This window comes from Xyrauchen texanus, chromosome 8 (genome assembly GCF_025860055.1).
Source record: "Xyrauchen texanus isolate HMW12.3.18 chromosome 8, RBS_HiC_50CHRs, whole genome shotgun sequence".
NCBI lineage: Eukaryota > Metazoa > Chordata > Actinopteri > Cypriniformes > Catostomidae > Xyrauchen > Xyrauchen texanus.
Window position 1 is genome coordinate 13409711 of NC_068283.1, and position 17033 is coordinate 13426743.

General features: G+C 36.4%; 1 protein-coding gene across 3 annotated transcripts in view; it reads right to left on the bottom strand.

Annotated features, from left to right (window-relative positions):
- Positions 1-4437: 4437 nt before the first annotated feature.
- LOC127648034 (cdc42-interacting protein 4 homolog) overlaps positions 4438-17033 on the bottom strand; it is a 61511-nt gene continuing 48915 nt past the window's right edge. For 2 of the 3 annotated variants that reach the window (XM_052132607.1, XM_052132606.1), the window contains exons 10-15: positions 16868-17032; positions 10080-10189; positions 9765-9897; positions 7960-8048; positions 5942-6066; positions 4438-5854 (exon numbers count right to left, since the gene is read on the bottom strand). In XM_052132607.1, coding sequence (XP_051988567.1) covers positions 5703-5854; positions 5942-6066; positions 7960-8048; positions 9765-9897; positions 10080-10189; positions 16868-17032 — 774 coding nt within the window. In that variant the 3' untranslated portion in view covers positions 4438-5702. The remainder of the gene's footprint in view (positions 5855-5941; positions 6067-7959; positions 8049-9764; positions 9898-10079; positions 10190-16867; position 17033) is intronic. The other variant, XM_052132608.1, reaches the window with a different exon arrangement.

Sequence of the window (17033 nt, forward strand, 5' to 3'; positions counted from 1 at the left end):
TGGAGAATTTGCTCTAGCTCGCTTCACATTTGCATTTGTTTAGATTTGGCGCCCTCTAGATAAACGCAGATGCCGAACAGGTTGAAGCAGCTCAATGACTCATTCATACAATAGTAGTATAGTGAGAGAATGATTTTTATAAAGCACAATATTTATTTTCCACATAAGTAAATAAATAGACCATTACTCAACAGTGCAAGTTTTGCTCTCTCTCAATTAGACGCTTGAGATATTTCGACACAAATGTGCATTGAAAATGTATCGTTTCTCTTTGTTCGTACACGTGTGTATATAGTCGTATATGCTTATTTTTAAACGATTAGAATTCAAGCCATTTAATTAGAATCAGCAGTAAGCCTAATTTTCCCGCTTTTCTGATTGCGAACAGCTGGAGAGAGCTGAAGTGATGGAGTCACAGGCTGCAAAATCAAATCAAAGAGCCCTTAACCTATACTGATACAACTGTGAGTTTATTCAGAATTTAATCTCAAATACAGATCATTTTGATCCGAGCATCTTACCATATGTGGCTTTTGTGCAGCGTTTTGCACTACACACTTGGAAACTGGAGCGTCTTTCAAAAGACAACAATGCTGATGGCTTGTCAGTTATCTCCGACATCTTTGGCTGGCTCTTTCTAGTTTGCCAGAAGGAAGACATGTATCTGTTTTTACTGTTTTGTGAACGCAGACAGCAGCATTGTTCTTTCGAATCCGTTTCTATTTTTTGAGCGAAAATACGTTCCGGTTTCCATTTGTTGTGCAATAGTGCCACCTGTCGGGCGTCTGGTTCGTGCCTGGCCTAAAGCGGCTTTAACAACTGCGCCAAAAGCAAAGACACCCATTTCTCTATACATAGTTACATTTATTATTAATAACAATCAGAATAAACCGCCAATAATAATATAGTTCATTAGTCTAACTGTAGACTGTTTACGGCTGTCAAGCAACGCAGAGACTTCATTCAAGATGATGTCCGGTCACATGTGTGCGTACTAAAACGTGTTCGAGTACTCCTTAGTCATCACATAAGAATTTAGAGTAGAAATTATCGATTTTATGATATTGTTTAAACCGTATTTTACACGGCATGGTTTATATCATTCTTAGCACAAACCTTTGCTTAATATATGAGCTCAAGGGAGAATGCTTTTTTATAATTTTGAACTATTTGAAATTCTATTTTATAAAGCAGAGTTGACCATTTGTGTTCATTAAAAATGTGTTCTGATTTTAAATCAACAACCTATTACCAGCAGGTGGCACTTGTGAGCTATTTAAACAGTTGTATAGTGATCATGTGATCTTGATATTAATATGAAAGTTTCAACTTAGTCTGGGGGGGAAATAAATAAATAAAATCCTCAAAATAGTATGGACGAAAAAGTAGTTTAATCAATAGTTCAACCAAAAATGAAAATTCTCTCATCATTCACTCACCCTCATGCCATCCCAAATGTGTATGACTTACTTTCTTCAACTGAACACCAATGAAGATTTTTAGAAGAATATTTCAGTTCTGTAGGTCCATACAATGCAAATGAATGGTGACCAAAACTTTGAAGCTCCAAAAAGCACATAAAGGCAGCTTAATAGGTAATCTATAACACTCCAGTGGGTAAATCCATGTCTTCTGAAGTGATATGACAGATGTGGCTAAGAATCAGATCAATATTTAATACAATTAAGCAATACTTTTTTACTTCAAATCTCCACCTTTTAGCAGTCCTGACCAGTAGGTGGCAATATGCACAAAGAATGTTAACTGGCAAAAAAAACAGAAGGTGAAAGTGAAGATCTACATTAAAGATGACTTAAATATTGATCTGTTTCTCACCCACACATATTATAACATGTAGGAAGACTTTAGGGCTTTTCACACTGTGCTTAACCTCATTCTAAACCTGCTTTTAACACAGCTAAAGCAACATTTCACACTTCTAATTTTGAAAGTGGGTTAGCACCAGTTTTTACGTGGGGTTATGCTTGCTGGGGTTAACCCCGTTTTGCTGTGCCTAAGGTATACAGTGTGAAATGATGCGATGTTAGAATGTTTTAGAACATTGTTCAGCAACTGACAACCTTATAAAACCTCAGTACCTGCCTCATTAAATTTGCATGTGCTTTGTACAGTCGCTGAAACATTCACGTGCTGTTTACGTTCTCCGTCTGAGGAAATCCGGTAAAGTGTCGAACAGTGGTGACAAATGCCATAACTGGCGTGATGAAGAGAGAGTATTCTGTGTTTTTGTGTCATATTTCAGAAGACGAAAGAGCTGATGTGCTTGGCGACATTTCCACAGAAGAGCAAAGCAGCTCCATTGACAGTTTGCGTGTCCGTCGCGAGCGGTTTTCATCCAATCATTGTTATCAACACTGCAAATATTCAAGTACATTAACTCAGGGTTTATGAATGTACATTGTGAAACATGAGAACATGAATACCCTGGATTAATTATTAATCCAGTGTAAAGTATGAAACAGGATAAACCAGGATTCCATTTACCTGGGACTTCGAATAACCCGGGGTTAACAATTTCAAATATGAAAACCCCTATGGTTTTAACCACTGGAGTCTTATGGATTACTTTTATGCTGCCATTGTGCTTTTTTATTTATTTATTTATTTTTTATTTTTATGGAGCTTCAAATTTCTGGCCACCATTCACTTGCATTGTTTGGATCAAATAGCTGAGATATTCTTCTAAACATCTTTATTTGTGTTGAGCAGAAGAAAGTCATACATCTAGGATGGTCTGAGGGTGAGTAAAAGTACATTTTGGGTGAACAAATTTATTTAAAACACTGGTAAAAACAAAAATGTGTTCACTTATCTCAAAGGCTTTAGGCCTACAGTGTTGTGAAAAAGTATTTGCCCTCATCCTGATTTCTTCTGTTTTTGTGTCTTATATCTTCAAATGAGATAAAAACATATAACAAAGGCAACCTGCGTATACACAAAACAGCTGTAATTTTTTTTAACCTATATCATCCATTTGATAAACTGCTGCCCCTTTAAACTTGATAGCTGGTTGTGCCACCTTTAGTAGCAACAAATGCAACCAAACGCATCCTATAACTGGAGATTAGTCGTTCACAACGCTGTGGTGACATATTGGCCTACTATTCTTTGCAGAACATCTTTAGTTCAGCCACATTGGAGGGTTTGAGCATGAACTGCCCTTTTAAGTTCCTGCCACAGCATCTCAATCGGGTTCAAGTCAGAATATTGACAAGCCTACTCCAAAACATTAATTTAGCTTATTTTGAGCCATTCAGAGTTGGACTTACTCCTATGATCTGGATCATTGTCTTGCTACATAATCCAGTTGCGCTTGAGCTTCAACTCTCGGACTGATGACCGGACGTTCTCCTTTAGGAGTTTCTGGTAGAGAGCAGAATTCATGTTTCCTTCAATTATTGCAAGTCACCCTGTCCCTAAAGCAGCAAAGCATCCCCACAACACCACTATGCTTGACCGTAGATATGATGTTCTTTTTGTGGAATTCTGTGTTTTATGACAAATGTAACGGGACCCGTTTTCCAAACAGTTCCACTTTCAACACATCAGTCCACAGAACATTCTCCCAGAAGGTTTGAGGATCATCAAGGTGTTTTGGCAAAATTCAGATGAGCCTTAATGTTGTTCTGGGCTAGCAGTGGTTTTTGCCACACTTCCATGGATGGCATTTTTGGCCAGTGTCTTTCTGATAATGGAGTTATGAACGGTGACCTTTACTGATGCAAGAGAGGCCTTGGATGTTGTCCTTGGCTTTTTGTGACATCCTGAATGAGTTGTCACTGTGCTCTTGGAGGAATTTTGGATGGTCGGCCACTTGGAAGGTTCACTACTGTGCCAAGTTTTCTCCATTTGGAGATAATGACTCTCACTGTGGTTCTTTGGAGTCCCAGAGCCTTTGAAATAGCTTTGTAACCCTTCCCAGACTGATGTATATTGATCACCTTTTTCTCATAATTTCTGGAATTTCTTTCGACCTTGGCATAGTGTACTACTGAGCGAGACCTTTGGCAACTTGTATGATATAGGTAAAAAAAAAAAAGGTGTTGATTTAGATTGAACAGTGCTGGCAGTAATCAGTTATGGGTGTTTGTAGTTCAGCTGAACCTCATTATGAATGCAGTTTCATAGATTTGAGGATTTACTAAGGGGGCACATACTTTTTAACACAGGCCCGGTTGGTACAGGAAAACGTTTTGCTTCAACATAACATTATCATTTAAAAACTGTACTTTTGCATTTACTCAGATTGCTTTTGTTTTATGTTAGATTTTGTTAGAATTTTTGAAACTATTAAGGATGAGACATACACAAAAACAGAAGATAACAGGATGGGGCAAATACTTTTCCACAGCAATGTATATCTTTTTCCATTGCAGAATACAACAAAACACACAAGAAAAGACACATTATGTCAACTTGAAAATGTGCTGGACATTTATTAAGACAATAAAATAGTGGGTTCTGAGTATGGTACAAAAAACAAAATAGAAGGCACATTGTCTTAGCCAAATATTAACAGTTCTGCCTTGGGATCCATCAAAGACAAACACAATGGAGAACATAGAAGCTTGTTTCCTTAGAAATCTACTCTTAACTATACTATCTTTATTCCTCAAGAATAAAAAGCTAATAAGACAATAGTGGTGTTATGCTAAAATATATTATTTAATATATGAAAATCCTAACTTTGTTTCTGTTGTCTAAAATAATCTTGTCATTTTGTCTTATTAAAGAGTACATTGTGCATCTTGTTGATCTAGATGAAATGGCAAACGTGTGGAGTTACCTCTTATATAAATGTGATTATCAATTCATATACAAACTTATTTATATTCTCAATAAATTATATTGTTTCAACAAACTATTAATGTACTATATACTTTTAGATTTGAGAACTGTGGCTTTATTCTGTAGATTCTGAGAAGGTTCTGATTGTCATAATATTGCACTGCTGAGTATGTCATCATATGTATTTGTGGAACAGTCTTATATGGAAAAAAATAAAATTATGACAACTACTTAATATTACTTGGGTGGAATTGCTCATGATTTTCATTTCACAAAAATGTTAGGTCTCTTCAACTCATAGATGTGGTATTCAAACCAGTGTTACTGCACACATACGGAAGCATATTCAAGACTTGCTGTCGTAAAATGTTTTTGGCCACTCCGAGCAAATACTTTGTGAAATAGCTTCTTTTTTGCTACATTTCTGACAGCAGAGATGGTTGGGATTTTTGCTCCTGTACAAACCTGAAATCATGTTATCTAGGTGCAGTTGGAAGATATTTGTGGAGGCCATGTTGAGTGGATCATTTAGACAAAATATTAAAAAAAGCAGTTTTTTGATCCACAGACAGAATGCTATCAAAAGTCACCATGTAGTTAGCCACCACAAGAACTGATGTGTCTGTTAAGCAATAGATGCTCAAGTACATGGCACCCTGCTACATCTTTTCCATGCATGTTAAATAACAGCTCATTTCCTCGAATAAAGCACACCCTGAGAAATTCATTTATCCTTAGGGGAAGGGTGTACTAGCCCATAGTGAAGTATTTCCTCCTAAATTCTCGTTCTGAGCAGCAGCAAGCCATGTTGGGGCGTAATGAGTGGTAATGTGAAGCTACTCAAAGTGTTTGGTATAGTGCATTTCTGCTGCAGTGAGTGAAGGTAAAGGAGGTTATTTATTTAGGGAGATGGTAGCATAAGAAGTCGGTATGTAGCCCTCATCTGCATTGTTCCTGCGCACTCGAGTCCATCCGTCACCCTTATCCTCCTCTACTACAGCGAGAACCTCCCCTTCCTGCATGGATATGGTCCCCTCGCTGGAGCCTTTAGACAGAGAATGGAGGTCAGTGTAAGAGAAAATGGGGTGGGTGCAATATTCATAAGTACTTGTAAGGAAATGTGTAACTATACCTGGGAAATTGTAGAGTGCTGTGCATTGACCAATAGGTGCCGGAAGTTCATCTTCCTCAAAGTCGTCATCAAATTCTGTGTAGATGGCCTGCGAAGGGTCAGTGTCATCTGAGAGGGCTACCGGACTAAACAGAGAGACCAGTAAACATTGAACATATTAACATGCACACGAAAAATTCCGATTAATATTGGAATTGGGTGATATTCTGATTATGCATGCATAAATGTAAAAAAAAAAAAGAAAATTATCCTATAATTCTTGTTTCTAGAATTTGGAGTTAGACAGCTGGCATATGCTTGTAGTAATCAGAATTATGTGTCATGTAAACTCGTCATTCGGAATATCCACACTGAAAACCCTAATAAGTTGACTACTCGATTGAGTAAACTCATTCCCTCAATTTAATTGAGTAATGGTTTCTCCAAAACTTGTTTATTTTAGTTCACTTATCTTGGTGATTAAATAGAATGAACTTAACTCTTTAAAATAAAGTAACTAGATCCAAGTAGGACTAACTCATATTTGCAATTTCATTGAATAAACTTAAAGATAGTTCAACCAAAAATTCTAATTCTCTCATCATTTACTCACCCTCATGCCATCCCATATGTGTATGACTTTCTTTCTTCAGCTAAACTCAAATTAAGATTTTTAGAAGATTTTCTCAGCTCTTTTGGTTCATACAATGCAAGTAAATGGGTGTCAAAACTGTAACACTCCAAAAGCATATAAATGCAGCATAAAAGTGATCCATAAGTCTTCTGAAGAAATATGACAGTGATAATATTTAAGTCATTTTTACCCTATAAATTCTCCTCCCTGCTCAGTCAATCTCCACTTTAACTTTCACTTTCTTCTTCCGCCCCCTAGTGGTCAAGGAGAAGAATTTCTAGCAAAAAAGGACTTAAATATTGATCTGTTTCTCACCCACACCTATCATATCACTTCTGAAGATGTGGACTAAACCACTGGAGTCTTATGGATTACTTTTATGCTGCCTTTATGTGCTTTCTGGAGCATCAAAAGTTTGGTACCCATTCACTTGCTATGGACATAAAGAGATATTAAGATAATCTTCATCTAAAAATCTTCATTTGTGTTCTGCAAAAGAAAGTCATGCATGTCTGGGATAGCACGAGGGTGAGTAAATGATGAGAGAATTTTAATTTTGGGTGAACCCACAGAAATGCACAGACACATACTTTGGTTGCCCATGCACATGGAGAACTAAGAACTGATCAAACAATCACCTTAATGGTAACATCTCATGAAACAACTATTTGCAACAAAACAACATAATACTACAAAAGAGCTAAAACCTCTAAGAATTCTTAATAACAGCTATTTAAATGCCATCATACTGTATGTTCCCTCTGACCAAAGAAAAATGAGTAAATTCTAGCGCAAGGCATTATGGGTATTCCCCAAAGCCTCAATTTGTTGTCCTTAATAGTTTGTTATTAAAACTTAAAATCTTAAAGTCTATAGATTTTAAACAAAAACAAGTTCAAGGTACATAAGATATTTGAGTTATGAGCCAAAAACTTAACTAATTTCATGTTTAATTAAGACAGTTTGATATTTCCAGTAATGACAACATTGAGTAAGGTGAACATTTTCTTTTTTACAAACCAATACAAATCTTCATACAACAGGTGAAAGCAACTTAAGATTCTCATGACCTACGTTTTGCAATTCATTGCTCTCATATGTGCTGTTGTTAAAGATGGGGATTAGAATTAATGAGGGGTTTAGATTACTGTGCACAATTACTAAAAATTATCTGAAATAAAATGGCGATAGCAAGCATCTCCAGTATTTATTTCCACAAGAGAAACAAGTGAAATGAGTGTGCATGTCTTATTGTATTTGGAATATTTGTATGTATACAGGAATGTTACCATGCCAGTAAAATATTTAAACCTCTTTTAGGTACAAAGGATTTACCAGGACATGGGCCTTAATCGGAAAAATATGTGCATGCAAATGTGGTTACTTTGTTTAAAAGAAAACTGACCTGTTGTGGTTAGGGGCACCGTTATTGTTCAGAAAGTGAGTCGAGTATCGTATTGAGTCTCCTCTGCCCCCTGCTTCTGTGAGCCAGGACTACAACAAACAAAGATGTGTTGTGTTTACATGTACAGTTCTGCTCATACGGTTACATAACCATCTTGCTGATTCTGTAAATAAGCATTTAAAAAAAACAAGAGGGAACTTAAAATGTTTCTTTTATTACCTTTTGTTTAGTAATGCCCTGATGAAGCATGATCTGACATAAGAGGCATTTATTCCACAAGACAAAATAACTGAATTTACCACTACAAACATGCTTGAAAGTTTACATACCCAGGGATTTCCTGCATTAAAATTTTCGGTGGCCGCCGAAGCTAATTTTACGAGATAAAGCACCTAAAGCAAGATGAATAAGTGCTAAATCAGTATGCTTCTCATGTGGTACGTGGGCATGCGTGGGGTGGTATTACTTGCATGTCGCACGATCCACCAAGAGTCTCTCGCACAAGTGATGCGATCTTCTCTACTACTGTATAATGGAGCATGTGTGCGCGCGTCAACCGGGCGTTCCTCAATATGTGACCTCTGGTAACAGAATAGTGCAGAGCAGATCACTTATGCAATTAAACTGGGCTTCCCTCGAAATCATGGCGCATAACAAACCTCATGTGACTCATTTGAATTCTATATGAGAATTGACTATTTTAAAGCGCTATGGAGCAATTCAACCATTTGAAACAACTACAGCACTGATATTCTGAACAGCATTGATGAGGGAAAGAGAAAACACCTGCACCAGCATCAATTAATAAGACTTTTCACAACTACACCACACCCAACATTTATCTCAGTAAACTTTAATAGACATTTACATTACAACTGTGGCAGATGTATTAATGTTAAGTTTATACACGTGTTTAGGCTATCAGTTTGTTTTTTAAGAAAGACTGACTAACTAACAACTGAGGAGCAATCCTTGGTCTTAACTATGGTAAACACAAGGGCAAGTAGGCTACAATGTAGAATACAAATTATGAAGAAAGCCATGTGTAATATTGTAATACATTTCCTGTTCTGATGACGTGTGATATTAGAAAACAAACTCTCCTGGTTTGGATTCCTAAATTATAATAAAAATCTGTTATGAAGTACGAAACAAACAATCAGTAAAGCAGATTACTCGTGAAAATTATAACTAGCCCAATAGAAATAAGGTGTAAAGTTAGTTTGATTTTCCACTGCACCTTGAAATACAAACATGAAACATGAAATGCAACAACTTCTTAAATATGCTTTGCAATTACAAAAGAAAAAAAACAAGATGATCGCAAAATTGCAATAAACATGTACGTCGCCTCAAAGCCACGTTTGTTTAAAAATCGCAGTTACAATTGAAGTGCCAGTCCATAAACTACACACATTTCCATGTACACAGCCATAGGACGCAAACATTATGTGTGATAAAAATGCTTATGCCACAAATGCGGTCGAGCTTAACTTGTATTGAACCCGTAATATTCCTTGAACATCATGTGCTGCCTCCTCGAGCATAAATGACTGTTTGTTTCCTTTTTTTGTGATAGTTTTAAACAGATATTTTGTGTAATTTCAATTATTCATTAGTATTATGGAATATATTAAAATACTTGTTATGCAGCTTCTTATTTAGAGCCGTTCTAAATAAAATCAAAAACTAGTAAGTCTTTATTTTAAAAAAATATCAGATTATGTAAATTCATGAGAAAAAGGGTGTGTAAACTTAAGAGCACAACTGTATATAAAGATTTACAGAGATTGTGAAACTTAAACCTCATATTTGAAGAGTTCTCCTCTCAGTCTCTCCATGTTTTGTGATGTCTGCGTGATCTGAGGGGCCAAACTGGCAGGATCACCCATCTGAGGGTTTTTTTCATACACATCTTTCATCTTTCCCAGAGCCTCACTGCACGGAAAAATAAATATATTTAAGACAGAGAAAGATAAAGACAAACAGACCGAGACAGTTACACTTGACACTGAACACCACTGATTGCTCAAAGACTAGACCCTGGTAACCCTGAGGAATCAGCTGTGGCTGGTTGTCATAGTGATGGATGTCGGAGAGATGGTAGCTGTGCGGCTCACCTCTGATCCATTTCCTTCTGCAGCTCTTTGCTGATGTCATCGATCTTCTGCTGCAAGCGTTTTCTGCGCTGCTCAGGTGGGAGATGGGTGAAGCCTTCAGAGTCCACAGGCTGAGGAGATGGGCAAAGAGATGATGTCATTCCACTTAAACACAACAAATGTTACAAAGCTGCTGGGTTCAATACAAGTTAAGCCCAATCAACAGCATTTCACTATTGTCCTACTCCCTTAAAGATTTTAATGAAATAATTGTCCCGAGATATCTCAGATATGATCACTGTAGACTTTGTAAACAGCAAAAAAAATGTGTCTACGGACATTGACGCTTTTTGCCGGTCAATCATTGTGCTCGTTCTCATAGTGCTGTATATAAAATGATCTTTGGAGGGCTGGGATTTGGAATAAGGGGGCGTGGCTAATTCAACAGCTCAGTCATGTGAAAGCTTCAGAAAGGCAAAATCGCTTACAGTACCTTCAATTACCAAAACAATTATTAACTCATTACAGTAATCACAGTAAGGCACTTATAATGGAATTGAATGTGGCCTGTCCATAAAAGTTCAAATACATACAGTTTCACAAGTAGGGCTGCAACTAATGATTATTTTAATAATCGATGAATCTAACGATTATTAGAGTGATTATTCTGCGATTATTGCAAAGATGAATCATTTGCTCTTAACCGATTATTCAGATTGTGCCCGGCTTAAAAGGTTGTAATAAACATGCTTACTAACAAAACAAAGAGGACAAAATCATGTTTTAAAAATACCTCTAAATGACATTCACTGAATTAAATGGGGAAAAAAAATACTTATTATGTTTAATTCAGTAAAGAAATTCACTGCAAAAAGACCTGTTGTTATCAAGTGTTTTTGTCTTGTTTTCCATTTAAAATGGTCTAAAAATCCTTAAAACAAGATACATTTACTTGAGAAGCAACACATAAGATATTTAGACTTGCTTCAAGAGAATTCATCTTAAAAGTGTATTTTTCTTCACTTGATTTTACATCTGCGAGTGCAGTAAAGACAAAATATACTTGTATTCAAAATGTATTCTCTAGAAGCAAGTCTAAATATCTTATATGCTGCTTCTCAGGTGAATGAATATTTTTTAAAGGATTTTTAGATATTTAAAATATTTGTATTTTTAATATTATATTCAACGTTCTCAGATAGCAATTTTTTTCTATCAGAAAAAATTAAAAATGTATTTTGTTGCAGTGTATAATGGGGCTCTCTCACTTTTCTGTTCACTCCAATACATCTTTAACTCACAAAAAAGCAAACTCTCTTATTAATAAAACTGCTTATTGCCAAATTGTTTTCACAATAAGAAATGCACAGTGACACATAAGTTATTATTCAATAAGTCACAAGCCATCATGTTATAATCTAGCTGCATTAAGTGTGCACACTCTAGGGATGTGTCCCCATGACAATGTGCATCAGATTCAATCCCTCCCCCTTAGATCAGAACACTTTGCACAACTCATAGAAGAGGTGCTGACCACACAGAGAAATGCCAGTTTCAGGGTGTAGTCATTTACACAATCTGCTTCCATATTATTTGAACTTTAATAAAAGCTATAACGCATTAAATATAACTGCAATAAAGATGTAACACCGGATGTTTCCTTTCAAGAGCTCCAGCTCTGCTTATTCCATAATGAGAGTGCTTCTGTATTAACGCATTTTGTGTTTTTGCATTATAATTCCCTTGTACTTTGCAATCTACATCACCTGAAGCTGTTTGGAAAGTTTAGAGTGTGTCTGGACTGTGAGCTGTGTAATTCTTCCTCTCCTCAGTCAGGTGTGATCTGCAGTGCTGCTCTTATGTGTCATCATTACAGTTTAATGGTCATGACATCAAACGACTATTCAACAACAAAAAATTGTCATCAATTTTTTTATTGTCGACATTGTCATTAATGTCAACTAATAAACTATACACGTGTTAATGATCTTTGTGTTATAAAACCACTTACTATCCTTATCTTCGTTGACATGACAATGAAAAGCCAGTGAACCCTGGAATCTGGTAAACGCTGTAACGCCAGTCAATCTCTGATTTTATCACACTAAAATCATGTTAACAGATACAATATCAACATTACGCATGTCGTAAATTCTGATGACTGAGCTTACGTAGTATTGAACCTGAAATATTCCTTTAAAAACCTTTTGATCGAAAGGCTTATTTAAGGACTGAGTATTCTTCAGTTTTCAGCATTGCTGATCGCTCCTCGTTCAGTATGCATGACACAAATTTTGGCATCAGCACAGTCTGAAGGGACTCATGGACGTTGTCCTCATCTGTGTGGATTATCGGCGCATGTGCCGGCCATCAACTGTACTAAAAGAGTATCACAATGCATCTGTAGTGGGCATGTGTTGAACGCGTTCGTAGTCGCTCGTGGTCAGAAGAGTATACTCAGAAAGCAAACGCGTCGCAAGTTGTTTTTGCACTAATTTCTGTATAAAAAGAAACCCGGGTCATTAAATTGGTTGAGAGAATGCCAAAAGTGTACAAAGCTGTTGTAAGGCAAAGGGAGGCTATTTTGAAGACATTAAAATATAAAATAGTTTTGATTTGATTACTGCATAATCCCATACTTCTCTTTATACAATTTCATACAGTAGTTTTCATGACTCACAATTAACTTAAATGTGTAAAATAGTAACACATAATCAATAAAAAAAAGAAGGTAAGCACGTTTAATACAACCTTTAAGTCGGGCACAACTGAATAATCGGTTTAGAGCTAATGATTAATCATTGCAACAATCACTGAATAGTCAACTTATTATAATAATCATTAGATTCATTGATTATCAAAATAATCGTTAGTTGCAGCTCTAATGAGTAGGTGTTAAAACATTTACTTGGTACTGTATATTACAGAGAACTTGTTCATATAGGCAGTAATGAAATTAACAGCAACCCTAAAATTTAGATCTTGTGCATATATTTTCAATGCAACTTTAAAGCATGCGAAATACAGTACACCATAACAGCCTGGCTTAAGCATCAATCAACAAATTCTTTATTTATATGCTTCTGTGTTGCAGTTTCTCACCATGGAACAGTTGTCATTGCTTAACAACAATGATGTATAGTGTACTGTAAATAAACCCAGAGGCTGCTGTGCTTTCAGCTGAGAATGGCCACCTCTACAATAGACATTTATAGAAAATTCAATCACAAGATCATGACACATGAGATTTATTATGGGAAAATCAGTGTAGAGGTGGTCATATGTTAAATCCTTAGCACCAAAACAGATTCATTAAAAAGTGCCAGTGAAACATGTATACGGCACACATGGACCACACCACATTAAAATTGACTACCATGAGCTTCTCTGGAGTAAACAGAGAAAGAGAGCGAAACAGACTGTGTTCTTTTAAGCTGGTGTCACACTAGCCAAGTTTTCCACTGACTTGTAGTTGTAAGCTTTATTTACATTGACTTGATGTATTTAATCTAATGATTGAGAGGCCAGTCTTGTGAAAATCAATAGAAAGAGACTGATTAACACACAAAGCAACCAATCAAATATTTTTGTGTGACTTTAGTGGCAGGTTTATATGGCATACTTTAAACCACAATAATAGGCTAACATGGACTCAAAGCTGAAAAACAATTCTGCTCATGTATATTTAGTTTCCTCAGACACGACTCAATGCCACTAAAGACTGGTGCACACTGTACAATTTCTTACGGTCATTTACAATTGTCAAACTGTATGATATGATCTCAGTGATCTTGGGTATAAGTCATGGCACGCTGCATCATCATGTCGGACGTATGATACACATCGTAGTCAAGACTTTGATCCCAATTGTCCCAATTAACAGTGTTGGCTGGGTGTTTTATCTCATCTGGCTATCGTAGGAGCAGTCTCACTGCACTGCAAAATTTCTGCCACTGCCAAGATTCATCACAAAGGCAATGAAGGAAATGGCCATTTTTTGGACAGTCAAAGGAATCGACTGATTGTGAACATGTCACACTAAACAATTAAAGACTGAAGATTTTGTTCAGATTCGTAAAGTGTGAACCTGGCTAAAAGAAATACAGTATTCCAGGTTTAATTTAAGTTGAGCTCAAAAGACAGCATTTGTGGCATAATATTGATTACCACAAAAATTCACTCAAGTCGTCTCTCGTTTATTTCAAAATTGCAGATACAGTAAGGCACTTACAATGAAAGTAAATGGGGCAAGTCCAGAAACGTTAAAATACACACCGTTCCAAAAGTATAGCCACATAGAGTATTCATTATATGTGTAAACATGATTTTAGTGCAATAAAACTGCTTCCTAACGTAAAGTTCTATCCAACATTACAACTCTGTTGCCATACCGGGTTCAATAGCAATTTTTTCACACTTAATTTATGTAGAACAGAGATTATCACACTAGAGTCATGTTAACATGTATAATTGTTTATGTCTAGAGGCTGCACTTTTGAAACTGTGTTTATTTTAACCTGGCAAATCTGGTCAAATCCAGTGATGAGTTTATTCTCAAAAGTGCTAACTTTAGCAAACCAGCACTTTGGAAACATTACTTTGTTTCCAGTAGTCTGATGCATTCAGATTCACAGTAGCAGCACTAAGTCAGGCAATCAGATTTCTACTGCCAATTTTCAACTTGCTATTTGTGTGTGCAAATAATTTGTTATCCATTTGTTTTTCTGGGGTTCACATAATCTTACTAAGAAGGCAGAGACAGAGCAGTCTATTTTTATTGAATGCAAGTCTTGTCTGCTTCAGTGAAAACAAGTGCCTCCTGCACACATTGCATACATTTTCTAATGCAAGCCCCTTGGGGACAAATACACACATTCACGGGACAAGTCACTGCATTCTAATACAGTGAATGAAAACTTGTTACATTTCTGTGGTGCTTGTCTTCTTATTTTGGTGAACTTTACATTTATTTGCTGTCAGTATGGGACATTCTAGAGAATCGTTGAGAAATGTCAGGAGAAGCTGTTTAATTTTCACTCCAATTCTTGCTGATATACTGGGGCAAGTTTCAGCAACAGCACTAGATTTTTTCTTTAGTGAGGAGAATTTGCTCTTTGCTACTTCTATGGCTCTACGAATTTCAAGAAGTTTAGCTCTTGTTGAGCAAAGCACCAAAATCCAATGAAGAGGAATGAGAAATAAGCAAGTAAAAGATTGTAATAACAGTTTTAAATCACAATACACCAAACAAAAGAAATTGCAATAATAACGTATAACAACCCAGATATCAATTCTAATTTGTATCGGCAGGTCCCTGCTGATTTCCACCTTTACTTGGTAGGTGTGACATCCAGTGTTTCCCATTATTACATATAACATAAATGATCTCTGAGTTTTGCACCAGTGCTTCGGCAAAGCATCTCTCACTCCCAGTCAGTCATTAAAGTATTAATGTATTATAATTAAACAGTAAAGACAAGTAGCAGTTTTACGTTGCAAGTTATTCTGAACGTTTACTTGAATGCTTGATGGCCTACAGTTAAATAAAGCACTTAATTTTCTTAATTTGTATTATTTTTAATCCATTTCTATTCATTGCAGTTTTTTTTATAGTTATTGTATTACTGACTGTTTAGTAGTCTTGAATAATTAAGAATGTGAAACCATTCTTCCAGAATGAACATATTACTGTTATTATTATTTGTGCTATTGAAGCTGGTATTGAGAATCATCAAATTTCACTACCGACTACTGATATATTGGAATTGTTATAATGTATAACCTTTATTGTACATGGTAGATCTTGCTGCAATAACATGAAAAAGTCGATCTCATTCCACAATGTGTGAGCACCCCTGCTGTAAATGATGGGGATGGCGGCTTTTCTTTATTTGACTCCTTTATTTTAAACTTAACATATAATAATCAAATGACAAAAGCTTCCTCCCCTACCTAGTGCAGTTTACATTTCTGTTGCAGAAAATTTAGTTGATTGCAATAGGTACACTATTACGTTGGGCATCGGACATAATTTTAGAATAATATACAACATGTTTTTGACATGTTACTTGAGCATGTAACTTAAATGTCCTTTTTTCTCTCTGGACAAGTACTTTTTTACTCAGACAAGTGAATGACCAATTTATTTGTCCGGAGGAAAAGCGTATGACAATGCTTAAGGCCGAGCCCTGGCTCAAATGTATGCTTTAGTCAATTTTGTGTTTTGACCATTTGTGAACTGTGTTAAACTCAGTCTTGTTTATGCTTCGTGGGTGTGACTTTGTTTGCCATGTCATCACCATTCATATCTATACAACCAATGTGTTTGTGATTAAATTACTACTACAGCACAAAATTGTTTACAAGTGCAAAAGTTCTTCATAGGTCTAGCCTCTTTATTTTGCTCTCAAAGTGCACCAGATTAATGCATCAAACTTTAAAATGTACAAAATTCGAGGTCCGAGGTCCACACACCACAGTCTCACAAAATCCTGTGGGAAACAATAGACATCCCTTACAAATAGGGATGTTTTGAGTTATCTAGTGTGTGACGCTAGTCATAGCTAAACCTCAAGAAGTTCTGTTTAAAAGAGAGTGGCAGGAACAGGTGAAGATCTGGTGTTCTTGTGAATTAGGATCATCAGATGAGCAGTGAAAAGCAATGATTTCTACTAATTAATGACCATTCAAGTGCACATGACCGTTAATTAGACCCGGATCAATCTAAGCTTTTCAAGTGGCAGCTGAATTACGTAAAGAGATGTGCCAGCAGCAGCACACAGGTTTAGTCTGACCCCTGACCTACTCACCGTTCTTTTGAGGGTCCGGAAGGAAGAGATTCTGGGTTTGACTGTCTTATTGATTTCCTTCAAATAGTACGACAGGGGGTCCCGGCCAAACTTGGGGGAGGGGGGTCCGTTAGCGGGCGAGGGGGTGGGGGGTGTCGAGAAAGGACTGAGCGAGGATGAGGGTAGC